This window comes from Gymnoscopelus microlampas (genome assembly GCF_963454915.1).
Source record: "Gymnoscopelus microlampas genome assembly, chromosome: 9".
NCBI classification, from domain to species: Eukaryota; Metazoa; Chordata; class Actinopteri; order Myctophiformes; family Myctophidae; genus Gymnoscopelus; species Gymnoscopelus microlampas.
The window spans coordinates 5377109-5393046 of record NC_139946.1 but is presented as its reverse complement, the minus strand read 5'-3'; the positions used below and the strand labels follow the sequence as shown (position 1 = coordinate 5393046).

General features: G+C 39.5%; 1 protein-coding gene across 3 annotated transcripts in view; it reads left to right on the top strand.

The window, feature by feature from the left end:
• Positions 1–15938, top strand: part of LOC311051779 (NACHT, LRR and PYD domains-containing protein 3-like) — a 195864-nt gene that overhangs the window by 157538 nt on the left and 22388 nt on the right. Inside the window, exons 1-4 of one of the 3 annotated variants that reach the window (XM_084066416.1) lie at positions 9473–9796; positions 11226–11525; positions 14367–14648; positions 15202–15303. The exons of the other annotated variants lie outside the window; for them this stretch is intronic. Of the exons in view, the coding sequence (XP_083922542.1) occupies positions 9724–9796; positions 11226–11525; positions 14367–14648; positions 15202–15303 (757 nt within the window). The 5' untranslated portion in view covers positions 9473–9723. Of the gene's footprint in view, positions 1–9472; positions 9797–11225; positions 11526–14366; positions 14649–15201; positions 15304–15938 lie in introns of those variants that run through there. 3 annotated transcript variants of the gene reach the window in all.

Below are 15938 nucleotides of genomic sequence, written 5' to 3'. Positions count from 1 at the left end.
ACACACACACACACACACACACACACACACACACACACACACACCACTGTGGTTAATCTAATGAGCGTACCTACCTGTCCTAACCTGCAGCTGCGATTGAGATAGATGGGCAAGAGAGACAGTCTTTGTACAGCAAACCCCAGTGCAAATCCAGGGTAGAAGAGGAAAGTTACATAGTGAAGCTTTACATATCAATACGAGGCAATTGAAACGGTCGTTTTTTTAATGGTAGTGGATGGTAAATAGATAAAGTGGCTTCCTAAATCATTGGTTCTCAAAGTGGGGTCCGGGGACCCCCAGGCGTACTTGAGGGGGTTCCAGGGGGTCCGCAGCTAAATGATGGATAGTGAACCAAATGGACCCTTATGGGTCTGTAACTCTGAGAGTGTATAAATGAAACCAAATGGACCCTAACGGGTCCATTTGGTTTCATTTGTACACTCTCAGAGTTACATTAACATTGATTTTACAATATGAATTGGGGTCCCAGAGATATAAATGCCATTAAATGGGGGTCTGTAGCCCTAATGCATGTCAACCTGGGGGTCCTTGAAATTAAAATGGTTGAGAATCACTGCTAGAGCAGTAAAAATCATCTTTTATGGGGGTCCCTGGCATATCTTTTTCAAATGGGGATCCGCGGGCTAATCAGTGTCAATTTGGGGGTCCTTGACATGAAAATGTTTGAGAACCACTGCGTCCTAAATGACGTGATCGCTCTCTGTGTGTGTGTGTGTGTGTGTGTGTGTGTGTGTGTGTGTGTGTGTGTGTGTGTGTGTGTGTGTGTGTGTGTGTGTGTGTGTGTGTGTGTGTGTGTGTGTGTGTGTGTGTGTGTGTGTGTGTGTGCGCGCATGTGATGTCATACACAATTCGTGCTGTGTGGACAGACATGCATTGTAGTTATTGTGTTTACCTTTGTTCGCCCGTTTTAACTAATCAATCTACATCTAGATTCTTTACCGTTAGATTTTTCCCCTTGTCCCCTCTTCTTGTTTCTTTCTGAAAACAACAAAAACGATGGAGCTTGCGCAAAAAACACAAATGTCACCCACTTCTTTACACCCGTAAAGCTATAAAGACTATGACTAAAACGAAATCAAAGTTTGCTGTCAAAATCAACACTGGAAGGTAATAGCTGCTTGTTCCATTATTTGGTGTGTTCTGCTGTATGTTAATCTGGTGTCCGTACCCCCCCCCCGTACCCCCCCCAGCCAAACCATAGCACTGCTAGGAGTTAGTATACGGCAGGGGTTCTCAAACTATTTCAAGTCAAGGACCCCCAGATTGATATGTATTTGGCCACGGACCTAAAATGACACAGATGCTTTCCCGTTTTTAATGGGTTAATTCTTTTCCGTTTTTTTACCACAATCCCAAATAGTTTAACTTTTTAAAAAAATGCTCAAAGAAATTGTCAAATGTATCGAACATATCAGATCTACAAGCAGAGCTTTTAGATCTGGCTATTTTCGCAACTTTTGATTTTGTATATTTTTGAAAATTGGATTTTAAGTGATTAAGGGTCCCGATACGAATACAAATGTATTCAATTTAGTAAACAAACAAAAAAGAAAATATGGTCACCCTAGTTTAGCAGCTCAGTGTGAAGTATGACCCAGATGCCAAGCGACCAAAATGACAAACAGTGACACCCCCCCCCCCCTCCGCTCTGTGTCTCCGTCTGTCATCTTATCAGTGAAAGTGTATCTCCATGTTGTTCCCAGTCGCTCGGCTCCATTTGATACTGTGGCTCCAGAGCTTGACATCTAGAAAATGAACCCCAAATGTGATTGCGTCCGGGCTCGCCCAGGCTCAAATGGGCACCAAATAGAATTAGCTTCCTCCCTGTGTGTGTCCTAAACGTGTTTGCTACCAGGAACCAGCTCAACTCCACCGCTAGCTGCTGGACAGCAGCAAACAGGATGTTTGAAAACAAAGCCTTGCAGAAAACATCCAGTAGAAATTAGACATGTACTGTAACGATTCACTCAACTCACAATAAGATTGGAATCACGATACTAGGTTCACGATACCATTTTTCACGATGTTTTAAAAATCTCGAAGATTCTCTTATTTTTTTTTCTCTTACACAAATGATTTTATAATATCAATATCTTTGTATTCTATGAGATCAGACAGTGTGGAGGGGTTTGAGAGAGCCAGACCATAGGAAAGCTGGGGATGGAGACAGTGTAGGAGAGACAGACAGTAGGAAATCTGAGAGTGAGATGGCATATGAGAGAGGGCGACGGTGTAGGAGAGACAGGCAGTAGGAAAGCTATAGGGTGGAGACAGACAGTGGGAAAGCTGATCAGGGAGACAACATACTGTAGGCGAGACAGCGTAGGAGAGGCAGAAGGTGGGAAATCTGAGAGGGAGACAGCTTGAAAATACAGACATTAGTATAGCTGAGAGTGTGACAGCGTAGGAGAGACAGACAGTAGGAAAGCTGAGAGTGAGACAGCGTAGGAGAGACGGACAGTAGGAAACATTGCAATTCTAGCATGTCTTATTTCCACCCAATGTTCACCCCAGAATATAGGGACGCTGGGGTGCATTGTGGTTAACAAATCCACTTTGATTCTACACTGTGAACATGGACATTTCACCTCCTGGAACACAACATGTGCAGACAGTCGATTAGGCCCAAACAGATCAGATTGCTAGAATAGGAGAGATTCTGTAGGCTCCTGCACGGTGCATTGCTGATGGGATCTGTGTGTATTGGCCCCAGGGGGCCCATTGTGTAGAAATAGCTCTCAAACCATATTCTGGTCTTCCAGGAGCACGATAAGTGGGTTTGACTTTTCCAGGCAATATACCGGTTGCGAATTCTTAGAAACACAGACAGACAATAGAGCACATTTCTACATCTTCGTTCTGCTCTATTCCAGGGGTTTTCAACGAATATATGAAATATATATACATTTGTAATTCTCCCCCTCCAAATGGCCCCATTTGGAGAATTATATATATATATATATATATATATATATATATATATATATATATATATATATATATTTTTTTTTTTTTAAAGCGATTTTTGTTCAAATACAAATCATAAGATTGCCAGCATCCCTATTTTGCTGGCATAATAATTGTCAGTATTTTGAAAATAAAATGTTCAAAGATTTTCAAAAATCTCTGAAAATAGCAAAAATAGCTTATCTACAAGCTCACACTGCATCGCGTACACACACACACACATGCGCTCGCACACATGCACCCGCACTACACGTATACACATTCATGCACAGAGGCACAAACAAATGCACAAACATACGTCTTCACAGGCGCATAGCCTAAGCATGAACACACACACGCACGCACATGCACAAACTGTACATGTGTACACATTCATGCATAGAGGCACACATACATTAGTAGACATGCATTGCAGACACATTTGCATACACAGTGGTGTATGATACAAAGCACATTACACATGCAAATGTGTAGTCTGTGCCGACACCCAAATCAATTTCACCCGATTTCACACACAGCTTCCCTAGGATGTATCTGTAGGTAATTATAGTGATGAGTCTGCTCCGCCATGATCAGCCAAACCATGTGAATTTACATTGTGTATTTCAATACACTCAATTTACTCAATACCACAATGTAGAAATACTTAAAGTAAAATTACCGGCGGTCTCTCTGGAGTCTCCTGCTGGAAACATTATCTTTCCGCCGGTTATCAAATGATTGGTTTAGGAATGCGACAAAAACAAAAAAAATCAAGGCTTCATGGGGTGTGTAATTGATAGAAAATAAATAAGTTTTTGGTTGAACTACTCCTTTAAGATCGACCATATAAGACGCCAATGAAAGACAGAAGTTATCAAGTATCATTAATGTTTATCAACTGGCGCCTGGCCCTTTGCCATTTTTGTAATGTGGCAAACAGGTTCAGCTATTTGAGTATCCCTCCCTGCCCTAAACCATGGTTCTTGCGACAATAAATGATAGACCGTTTGAAATATCATTTGACATCCCTGGCAGCTGATTTAGTGCCTTTTTGCAACCGACAACAGCGTTATACAGCGTTTCTGCTGTGTCACAAATATTGGACAAAGATCCCACAATGATGCAGGATCTGGAATATCTTATTGACATCGTAATGTACTAATCTGGCACTGTTGGTGGGGGCTGGTGATAATCAGACCCTCAACCCTGTCCGCCCTGTAACACAGTTAGATCATACTGATCATTCTGCCACAGCTTTTGTCCAAGATCTTATTGGGAGCATACAGTATTATACAACGCGATAAACATTTTAAGACGGCTGCAGTGAACTAAAGACTAGTTTCAGTCTCAGTTTTATTTATTTCATTAATAGTTTCACATGATTACATTAATTTACATTTCAGGTATCGGACACACAGACTGAATACTCTGAATCTGGACTATAATACGCTCAAGTGGTCTCACTGGCAGACCACTTTACAACACCTTTTCACAGGAACTGAAAAGGCTTTGGAAGTTTGTTCCCCTTTTCCGGTTGACTGGCACACGCAAAGAAGAAACACGGAGAAACCTCACCAAAGGATACTCATGAATATCACTGTGCTGTGCATGCACCTTAGCTTTACCTGATGAGCCTCCAATAAAGCCTCTGGACAAACCAAGCGCTGGTGGATCATGGTCTGCATACAGTCCATGCGCATCAGAGCTTGGTGTGAAGGCCTACTCCCTTGCATACGTACCAGTATGTAGTATGCTGCAGTACCCCTTCTGGACCAGGAGAGGGCACAGTGAAGCCTGCTGGTATAGGCTCTGCTAACTCTTCAGATAGCAGAGGTAACAGGCACACAGCCTTCAGCTCTTCTGTCCATCCACACCACATTGCTGTGGACTTAAAAGACCTTTCAGTGGTCATAGTGTCAGTGTGCAGGTTAAATAGGATGCCAAAGCTCTCTGCTACTGCGCTCTGATCCAGAACCTCAGTCTCAGTACAACAGACAGACACGGCTAGAACACACAATAAATAGTATATATACAGTATAACCTGACCCTGTGACATCATCACCTGATCTGCTGCAGACACCCTGCCTCCCCCGCTCACAGATGGCCCCTAGACCAAGGGTTCCCAAAAATTTTCAGGCCGTGACCCCCCCAAAATAATCATATTTGAACTGGGGACCCCCCACCCTGACAAGCACTTGGAATTGTAGGAGTTGAGGCATTACATTTAGTTACACTCATTTCCACAGATAAATATTCGGCACAATGTTTGTCTCTTTCTTACGTAATATTTGACAATTTGGCCAATTTGTTTTTTTGGCTAACTGAACCCATTCATTTCCACTAGCATTGCAACAAAATGCTAACAAGCTTCAAGTGGATATTTCTCAGTAACTATAGAGATGATTTAATGGTTTTCAACTATTTGTGTGATAGGGTCTTTATTTTTGTAATTTTACATTAACCACTTGAACCCTCGCATCCATATTCTGGGGGGAAAATAGCAGATATATAAGCTCACAACGCGTCTGTGACACAAGAGGTTTGATGTAGAGGGAAAAAAGAGCAGACAAAGTACTGTGCCAAAGGTCAAGTTTACAAAGTATTGAGGGTTGAAGTGGTTAAATGTCTGAAAACACACATTTAACATGAATCCAATATGTGGTGGGGGTCCCTGCTTCATCTCTCTCAGCTAAGGGGTCCTTGCGCCTGAAAAATGTTGAAGACCCCTGCCTTAAAATATTATAATATTTGGTGTGTTATGTTATGTTGGACTTTGATGACCTGCTGTGACATTTCCCCCCGAAATGTTTTAATGTTTTTTTTTTCTTTTTAGGGCAGAAACACTTTTCTGTGAGTGATTTTGTTACGTGTGCAACATTTGATTAAATCGTGTGAGTTCCAAGTTGTGTTTGAACTCTTCAATGATGTTTTTACATTGATTATAATTATGTACAGGATCATGTTCAGTGATTATTGCAAGATAAACCCCAACACATAGTGACACAGGACCGATGGACAGGACATTTACACTAAATATGTATTTTAAAATCGATGTATTAGCTTCTGCTCAGTGATTCCTTAGCAACATAAACAGAGTCAGGACTGTGGTCTCTGAGATGTTGCAACAGTCTGATCCAACAGGTTTCATTTCCATTTTTAATGAACGCTACAGACAAAAATATCAAATGACAGATGTCATGCCCCCTTGATGAATCATCCCCTTGGACAAATGTGAAGACAGAACAGATTGTGTTCCCCAGTCAACTGAAAAACATGAACATTTAACAACAACACAACAATCTTATGTTATGTGCTAACTCACACAACACAGGCTTGATCACTGGGGCACATTCATTGTTAGAAAGAAAGTCTTCATGTTTTATTAGATACAAATTACCATGGTGTAGGCTACACACTTATGAGTGTCATTTGAAGGATTAGTGTTTGTGTGAGTGTTGATAAAATGTGAATCTGTGTCTCAAGCACACATTTATCTAGCTATATGACTTGGATAAACTGACATCCATGCTTCACAACAGCAGTGTGTTGAGAGAGGATGACAACACAACACAACACAACACAACACCCTCTCTCAACACACTGCGTTGTGGAACATGGATGTCAGTTTATCCATTTCTCTCTTTTATCTCAAAGTGTAAACAGATGGAGGTGCTGCTCTCAGCTCAGTGCACACATCAAAGCAAAGGTCACATCAGGACATTATATGTAGAATAAAATAACCTAATATATGTTCAGTATTTCAAAATCATAGTTTTTAGAGAGTTTGAGAAACATTCATAGCCTGTACTGTATTTTCACATATTCTTCACGGTTCTAAACAAGTGTTTTGTTTTTCCTTAGGCCTGTATTTACAGTCAGTGTCAGATGGGGCCAGTGACCAGGAGACCTTTACTACCTACCAGGGGCCCATTGTTAATGTACTGTGAGTACAACATCTGACCACTAGGCTCCCCATGTCACTGGCAACACATTCTCACTTGGAACTCATCAAATATGGCAGCTTGGTCACATGACCAGGCGTCACCAATGACCTCTAGTCACTGGTGTGTTTTGATGCTGGCCCAGCGGTGACGCAATCCACTTCTATAGAAATTCCACAACATCATCATCTACACGCCCTTAGTAGTACGATATACAAACAACCACAGCCTCACATTTAAACACCATGTAGTATAATATAATTATATATTTTGAGTCAATTAATTCAGCAATTGTATTAGTAGCCTAGTAGTTGCAGGTTGCAGTAGTTGAAGCAAGTTTCACTTGTTACACACTGAACTAAGTTAAACTAAACAGCACTGAGGGAGTACTTGGCCTCAAATGCACTATAACTCACTTCCTAAAAAGCTCTGTTCAGGCAGTTCAGCTAAAAATGCAACATTTTGATTGGCTGAAGACAGTTCCTCTGTTCACTGGGCTGAACTGCATGAGGAAACGAAACAGGCAGCGTTCCCCCATAGACTGACCCAGTTGTGCCTGATATAGCATCTCTGGTTGGGGCGCCGCTTCCGTCTAAGTAAATATGTAGAGAGAGTATCAGTGGTGTCAGAAAGTGACGCCCAGGAATGTGACCATGAGTTTGTATTGAGTTTGTATTTGATGAGTTGGGAGTGAGAATGTGTTGTCTCTGACCTTTTATAGGTACAATTCCTTGAATAATCACACAATTCAAGCTCTCAACAACAAATCTTCCAGAAAATGGGAACTATGATATTGTGTATGTAGATTTGACTCTGGCACTTGATATAAATCATTCAAATGATGCAGATCAGATGTGTGTGTGTATATACTGTTTGTGTGCAAGCATTCTGTGTGTGTGTGTGTGTGTGTGTGTGTGTGTGTGTGTGTGTGTGTGTGTGTGTGTGTGTGTGTGTGTGTGTGTGTGTGTGTGTGTGTGTGTGTGTGTGTGTGTGTGTGTGTGTGTGTGTGTGTGTGTGTGTGTGTATTTAAACGGTCTCTGCTTGACACACCCTGCTCGATCCGATTGCCATGGTGATGCTTTTAAATAATTGGTTTATGTAATTTAGCAACAGATTTATAGAATACTTCACGCCACAAACAATAAATGCAGTTAGATTAACAAAAGAAAACTGTAAATGCTGTCTTCAGTGGCATAACGCAAAATCGCAGGGCCCCGACGCAAGGACAGGGGGGGGGGGTTTGCAGACGGCAATAGAGATGGTGCTTGTAAATGCCCCCGCCCCCCCGTGGTGCATCGCTTGCTGCCCTCCACTACGCCACTGGCTGCCTCAAGCTACATAACATTTCAGTTACGTAAAGAAGGTGATGATGACTTATTTTGTATATTTTATTTTCTATTTTACGTTTATTATGGATTTTTTAACGTATATTTTTATTGTGGTCACACTGACATAGCTTAAAGTACTATAATTTCACTGTCTGCAACATCTGTATTTTACATGCATGAGACAAAAAAACTGATTCATTCATGTTATAGTAATTCATTCATGACTTATTGTTTTGGAACTTTATTAACTTGTTAACTATGCCGTGGAAGTGCATTCTCATACTTGACAATTGTAGTATTCCAATCAATTAACAGTTCTGCTGACCTAGTACCTGCTAAAACTCTGTTACGTATTTGAAGGATGTTGAATGTATATTCTCATGGGCTCATGTCCAGAATAAAACATGTACTCTCAATGTTTGAAGGGTTTATGTTTGTTGTCTTCCCTTTCCTGGCTCTCTCAACATGATCCTGTAAAAGAATAAATAAAGTGCTACTTACAATTTCAAGAAATGTTTAGAAATACTATCATATTTTTAGTGATGCAACCTTTTTAAAAGCTTTGCGTTTGCTGTGTTTGGAAAGAAAATCATAATTGACGTGTTTCAGTATGATTTTTTTTTTTTTTTTTTTTTAACATTTCTTAAATATCCACGTCTGAATTATGACTACAACTCACTCAATCAAGTTATGAAATGGCCGTAGAATTGCTGATTCCCAGGAAATGTCATGACAGCTCATTTTGATCTGACACTGTTTATTTATTGTCACTCCAGTGGTTTTCTGAGTGACGGTACTGTAGATATTGTTGAAGTTCATTATGTGTCAGGATCTGTCTCACACCCTGACATTATGTATGTAAACACTAGCCTTACCATGCAGGAGCTCTCAGAGGAAACAGTTTTCTGTGAAAAATGTGATGTGTCATACTGTATGACAGAAGAGCTGCAATGGAAGATGGCAATACTGTTTCTTGTATCTTTCTCTTGAGGAGCAATTGTGTGTGCAGTCAGACCATGTATGCTAAACTGTTCTGGGGTCGGTTTTGTAACAAACCCAGGCTGCGCCACCCTGCTTTCTTCCACATGGCATGCAGCAACATGTCATCCTTCCTCATATCAAGGCACATCCATACAAACTGTTCTGGGGTCGGTGCTTTCGTTGTTGCTGTCAACGGAATAGGCAGAGAGGCCTGAGGGGTCACGTTAGATTCTCAGAATCATGTTTGTTTAGTGAGTTTTAACTTTAACAACACTGACTGATATCCTCCCAAATGACTAACACGTTTTCACTGTTCTAAACAACAGGGTACAGAGTTAACATTTCAGTATAGCCTATTAGTTCAGTTTTAACTTTCACTTTCAACACGAAAAGGAAGAGGATTGGTCTCTCTAGGCTGCACCTCCATTAATGTGTGTGTAGCATAGACTGAAGGTTGTGTGGTGTTCATATTGATTGATGGTGATTAGTTATCGATCATCATCATGAAGGATCGTCTCCTCAGAGCTTCATGGTTCGTCTGTCTGTTGACAGCAGCTGGACTCATCCTGACATCAGGTAGGAGAAGACACTTTAAAACATTTATAACATGGACACACCAGACTCTTCATGATGTTCATTTATTCTGTTTTTAATTGTTCTGGTTTTGAGCAACCTGTGCCAGTCACAGGTGTGTGACTGGCACCTGAGCATGGGTCCAGCAACTTTATTGAGTTTGTGTATGCTCCTAGCAGCAATACTGCCCCATGGAATACTGTAGTAGGCTACCAATATGTTTAGCCTATCTGATGGTCAGTAGCATGGTCAGACAGTATGCCAGTATCATGTTGGTATCATGTCATAATCATGGTCAGTATCTGGTCATAATCATGATTGTATCATGGTCAGTATCATGTCAGTGGCATGGTCAGTATCATGGTTGGTATCATTGTCAGTATTATTATATCACCCGATCTAGGAATCACAATTATTTCCATTGAATAGGGTGATTCATAGTAGATCGGGTCATTATATCAGCTGTGTGTGTGTGTGTGTGTGCGTGCGGTTCCATCTCCTGGATGAACATAATATAGTCTTTCCCATTAATTTCCTATGGCGGTCATTTTTGACCGGGAACTCTAATATAAGGATGTAACAAATTTGAATAAACGACGGAAAAATCAGTGAAAATGGTGATCAGTGTTTTTATATGTTCACATGACTAGTGGGGAGGAAATCCTAAGGTCTTGAGGCAATTGGATGAAAAACACTATTTATGATTCAGGAAAGTTGTAAATCGGTCAGAACACTGCAGGAAGGTTATGTTTGTGAGCGGTGCCATGTGGTATTGTGTGTAAAAGACTACATATGCCAAAAGCATGCAAGGACAATAACACTGAATGTCATGTTCACTGAAATAGGTTGTTCTTTTGGGACATTTATCACTATGCAGTGTTAGAATATATAGACCACTTGTCTAGTTTTATTGGATCATGCTACTTTTATACCAAACAATTAGTTCTGCAAACTGGTATTGCAACAAAAAGTCAACTGTATTTTTATTGCTGTCGATAAAAATACAGCAGAGCTTTTGCAGCAATATCAGTGTGCAGACTTTATTTCTTAATGTGATACTGCTGTTTGTCCTGCACATGGGTCTCTTTCATGCAAATTACTTAATACACCTCAGTTCTGAGGTACAAAATAATTACTGTAATTGTCTCAACCTTGCACTTGCTACAATGTAAAACTGTGTTTTCTTTAGTAATAGGCCTAGTCTCTTTTTTTTTGTATAAAGCCTGAAGCCAATTATTTTCAAATTGTGCATGGTTGTCTACTGAAATTAACATGACATCATTTTACTCCTCCATTGTATGTATGGTTGGGTATTTGAAATTATGTTTATGCTACTGTAGAGATTGTTGAGTTGTGACTCATTTTAGTTTAGTTTTAATATGGTATTTCTGTTTCTGCTGCTAAACCCTACATTTTATTTTTCTTCACACAGACCAACACGATGTGAAATACATGCAACTCGATGGAGTCCTTGAATTGCTTCCAGCTACTAATTCTGTTACTGAAACCACCACTGGCATCCTGTGGAAACATGGCCCCAATAAGGTAGCAGAATGGGATCAGGGCTTTGGTCCTGATGTGGATTACTATGGGACATATAAAAACCGCACAGAATTGAATAAAGAAACTGGGCTGTTGGTCATCAACAACATGACCAAAGAAGACAGTGGAATATATTCTGTGGAGGTAAACGGTCGACTGCAGAACAAGACTCATAACATTAAAGTGATCAGTAAGTATGCATTGTGTCCTGTGAGGAATAAATGTTATGATCATGTGTTGTACTTTTATCATAATATCTACATTTTGCATTACACATATAGTATATCTCTCTGACCGAAGGGCGTGAAACTCTGCACGCACACTCCCTAGAGAACAGAGCAGAGCTACTCCTAAAGATTTTGTCCAAAACTCACATCAGTACACATTATCTCTGGCGTCATGTGATTAAGATGTGTGAGTTGCCATTCCATTTGGCTATGACTGCCTTCCAAAGTTTGCGAGCCCCCTGCCAGGGGGAGACCTGTGCTCCAAGCACACTTTTTCATATACTATATGCAGTAACACCCTGCCTTAGTTCTGGTCACTGATATTGTCCTTATATGTGGGGGGCCGTGTTTTTTCAATTCGTTTTTTCATTTATTTTTTGAGCGGTGTAGCCGCTCCTATAAGTGGGTTTGGGACCCATCCGTGGTGAAAATGTTTCTTTCCGTCGTGAAAATGTGTCTTTCGCTGTACTGTGATTGGCTGATTGGTATTCAGACCCTTTGCTCAGTACTGTGATTGGCTAGCGAGACACACGATGAAATTAATAACCTATAAATAGCACCACTCACTTTCCATCATGTGATGACCACTGTTGATTTATATAGTTTTTTGGGGGGAAATGAAAGAGTAATTAAAAAAACATGGCCCCCTCACTTATAAGAAGGACAATATCAGTCACCAGAACCAAGGCAGGGTGTTTTCAATGAGTCGTAACATTTAAAATGGAGTTTGAAGTTACAATGGGTTTGTATAGGAAACCTATACATATGCCCAAACGTATTAGGCATTTTTTTACTATTTTCAAAAACATTTTTAAATAGTGAAATAGCCGATCTACATTGGCGCGTTATGAGCTTGTAGATCGGCTTTTTTCACAATTTTAAAATGTTTTTCAAAATAGTAAAACGGGCCCAAGATGTTTCCAACATGGCGCTCCCTTTGTAAACATTAAAAACGTACGCTACGCAGCGTTCAAGAAACAATTGCCTTTCTGGACCCTAACAAACAACACAGCGATGTAAGTTGAGGACTCAAGTCTAATTTTAGCCGCAGTGAATGAAGAGTTATAGACAGTGTCCCTCACCTTATTTGAAAGTCCATAAAGTGAATGAATGTTTCCAACGCCACAGCAACACTACAGCATTCTCGCACTGCAAACTCGACTCGTTTTCAGATAATTAATATAGAAATCTTAGCTGTTCAGATGTCGGCAATTGAATAGACATGGTCCATCTCCTTAAATCCTTTATTCAGCTCAACTTCCATTGAAGTGTATTCCTTGTCCAAATAGCGTCGCTCTGTACTAGGACTCGCCTACTGTATTCAGTAATATGCACACACACATGCATGCTCCATTCCTATGTCTGCTCTAGACCCACACCGCATCAGCAACCTGCAAAGCAACTTGATCCTGCTAGTCTAAGATAGTATTACATCATTTACTTTTGTCAGGGAGTAATATGTTAAGTAATTTTGTTACTTTCTACCACTGCACACATGTATGTGTTGACAATAGGGTGATTCATAGTAGAGCATAATTAGCATAATTAGCCCAACACTGTAAGGGAGCATAAGGCAGAAGGGAGTCAGTAATAAGGCAGAATAAGGCAGTAGGGAGTCTGTAATAAGGTAGTAGGGAGTCAGTAATAAGGCAGAACAAGGCAGTAGGGAGTCCGTAATAAGGCAGAAGGGAGTCCGCAATAAGGGAGCAAAATTAACCAATTAAAGGTAGGGTGATATTTCTTTGTTAAAATAAGTGTTAATTAGCTCAATATTTGGAGCTTATACTCATTGCTATACAGTGTTTGTTCAATAACAGGGGTATCCCTGTCTCTCCAGGTCTTTATTAAACAGAAAATGCATTTTCAGGTCGGAATACCAATTTTATCCAATCAGGAAAGACAACTTGCACAGGATACAGATTGGAAAACAAAGCAATGACAGACACAATTGGAACTGAAACACTATAAAATTTAAGCTGATAAATGGGTACTCTCTCCTAATTGGCTGAAAAACAAATTAAACAAACAAAAAAAAAACTAAAAATGAAAAAGCCCAGCCCCCTCACATATTAGAAGGACAATATGAGTCACCAGAACCGGGACGTGTGTTTTCAATGAGTCTATCATGGTTAAAGTGTAGTTTGAAGTTATTGGTTTATATAGAATGGGGGCTTGTCTGATAAAATGAATATCAAATATACTGAAACAAGCAACTCAAAAACTCTGGGGTGCATAAAGCCTGAGTAGACGTTAAAATGACCCCAAACATGTTTGAGAGTGAAATATCTCTAAGTACAGTACTTAAGTAAATGTACTTACAGTGTAGTTACTTTCTACCACTGCACACAGAAACACCAAAATGAAACAACATTATGTTATTGTCTTCAGCCGCTGTTTATCCATCTGTGAATAATATAAATGATAAGCTTTGCATTCAACAATCTTATTGGCTGCTGCCCAGCGAAATTAGCTTCATATTTGCAAAAATTTTAGATTATGTAAACTTTTTTACGCTCTCCTCTCCTCACCTGCTCTGCTCTGCCTTTAATCCCACAATCCTTTACATTAGAAATGCGTCCTTTCCTCTAATATAGTTTTTTATTATATTTTCATACTTCAGACAAGACTTTTTGTTTACACTGCTTCCATAGACAATGAATGGGAAGCATTTATCTGTACCGTAACCGTTACCTTCAGAAGGTCACACAGCCACCATGTGTTTTTCTCAGCATAATGTTCTAACTGCAGTCTGGAGACAACATCACCAGTAATTCTGAACTATGTTCACTCTTTCTTCCCAACAGAGAAAGTCCCAAAGCCAAAGCTGGCTATCAAGAAACCTTGTGAATCTAACTCTACCAGCTGTGTACTCGTCTGTTACGGGGACATCAAAGATTCCGGTCCGATCACCTATCGCTGGAAGAAAGATGAAGGGGAATGGATGGTGTCTGACTCTGGACAGAACTCTAAAGAGTCTAATATCACCAACGATGAGGAAGGGCAGAAGGTTAAAGCATTATTTTGTGAAATGAAGAACATGTTCAGTGTGGAGCAGAGTGATGCCTTAATCAACCTGTTTTACAAAGGTATGTACAGCAGTTTACTCCACAATGTGTAGACATTGATCCATGGTGTTACAGCGTCAACATTGTGAAGTCAACAACCCAGGCTACAGGCTGCTTGTATTGTAGGTTAGTCTGTATAGTCCCTCTCTCTCTCTGCTATATTCTCTCTCTCTCTCTCTCTCTCTGAGAGAGAGAGAGAGGGAGAGAGAGAGCAATCAGAACTTCATGAAATGTACACTAAGTTTGTCATCATCCTTCTTTCCCAAAGGAAATGATCCCAAAACTGAGCTATGCTTCATGTGTTTCATTTTGTTGTTACTATAGTTGGCTTATTAGTCATGCTCGCTCACTCTGATCAGCTGGCAGAGTTAGACCGGACAGAATCACAGGACAACAAAGCTGCAATGCCAAAACTACTCGTACGTTATTGTACCTGCCTCAGTGTGTTTAAAATAATGACATCTCTCTCAGTATTTAACCAAATAACATTGTGCAAAATGCAGAGCATGTTTGTTATTGTTGAATTGAAAGCAAATTAAATCCTTTAATGTAATTGTTTATTTTGTCTCCTAAGAACCTACACCTGTGAAACAGACACCTGTGGGAAGGATTGTTGGAGGTATTATTGGTGCTGTCATCCCTGTATTCGTGTTGATGCTGGGTGTGAAGTATCGTGGTAAGTTTCTCTACTGATTTTAAGTTACACATAAAATACAACATGTATATACAATACAAAGTTACTGCTCAGCTGCCACATTCAATTTCACAACAACTGTTTTTATAATCGTTTGTCAGTAGTAGGGTTGTGCCCAGTCAGTGATTAATTTCACGGATGTTAACCGTCATATTTGAAAACGTTTATTCGAATAGTCGAAAATGTATTAATTACACTTAGAAAATAGCCAAAACGGAGTGCATTTTAATCTATAAGACCAAATACCATTGGAAGTGTGTTAAGAGTATATAAAATCCATGTAAAATGCTTATACTATTGGAATCTTACGCAGCTGCTCCCAAATATTAATTAATTAACTCTTACTTACTCTTACTCTTTTTCCTTTATTTAGGGAAGCCCATTGAGAGCTAGCTCTATTTTTCAAGGATATATATATATATATATATATATATATATATATATATATATATATATATATATATATATATATATATATATATATATATATATATATATATATATATATATATATATATATATATATATATATATATATATATAATATATATATATATATATATATATATATATATATATATATAGTGCAACATAGGTATATATATATATAATGAAGC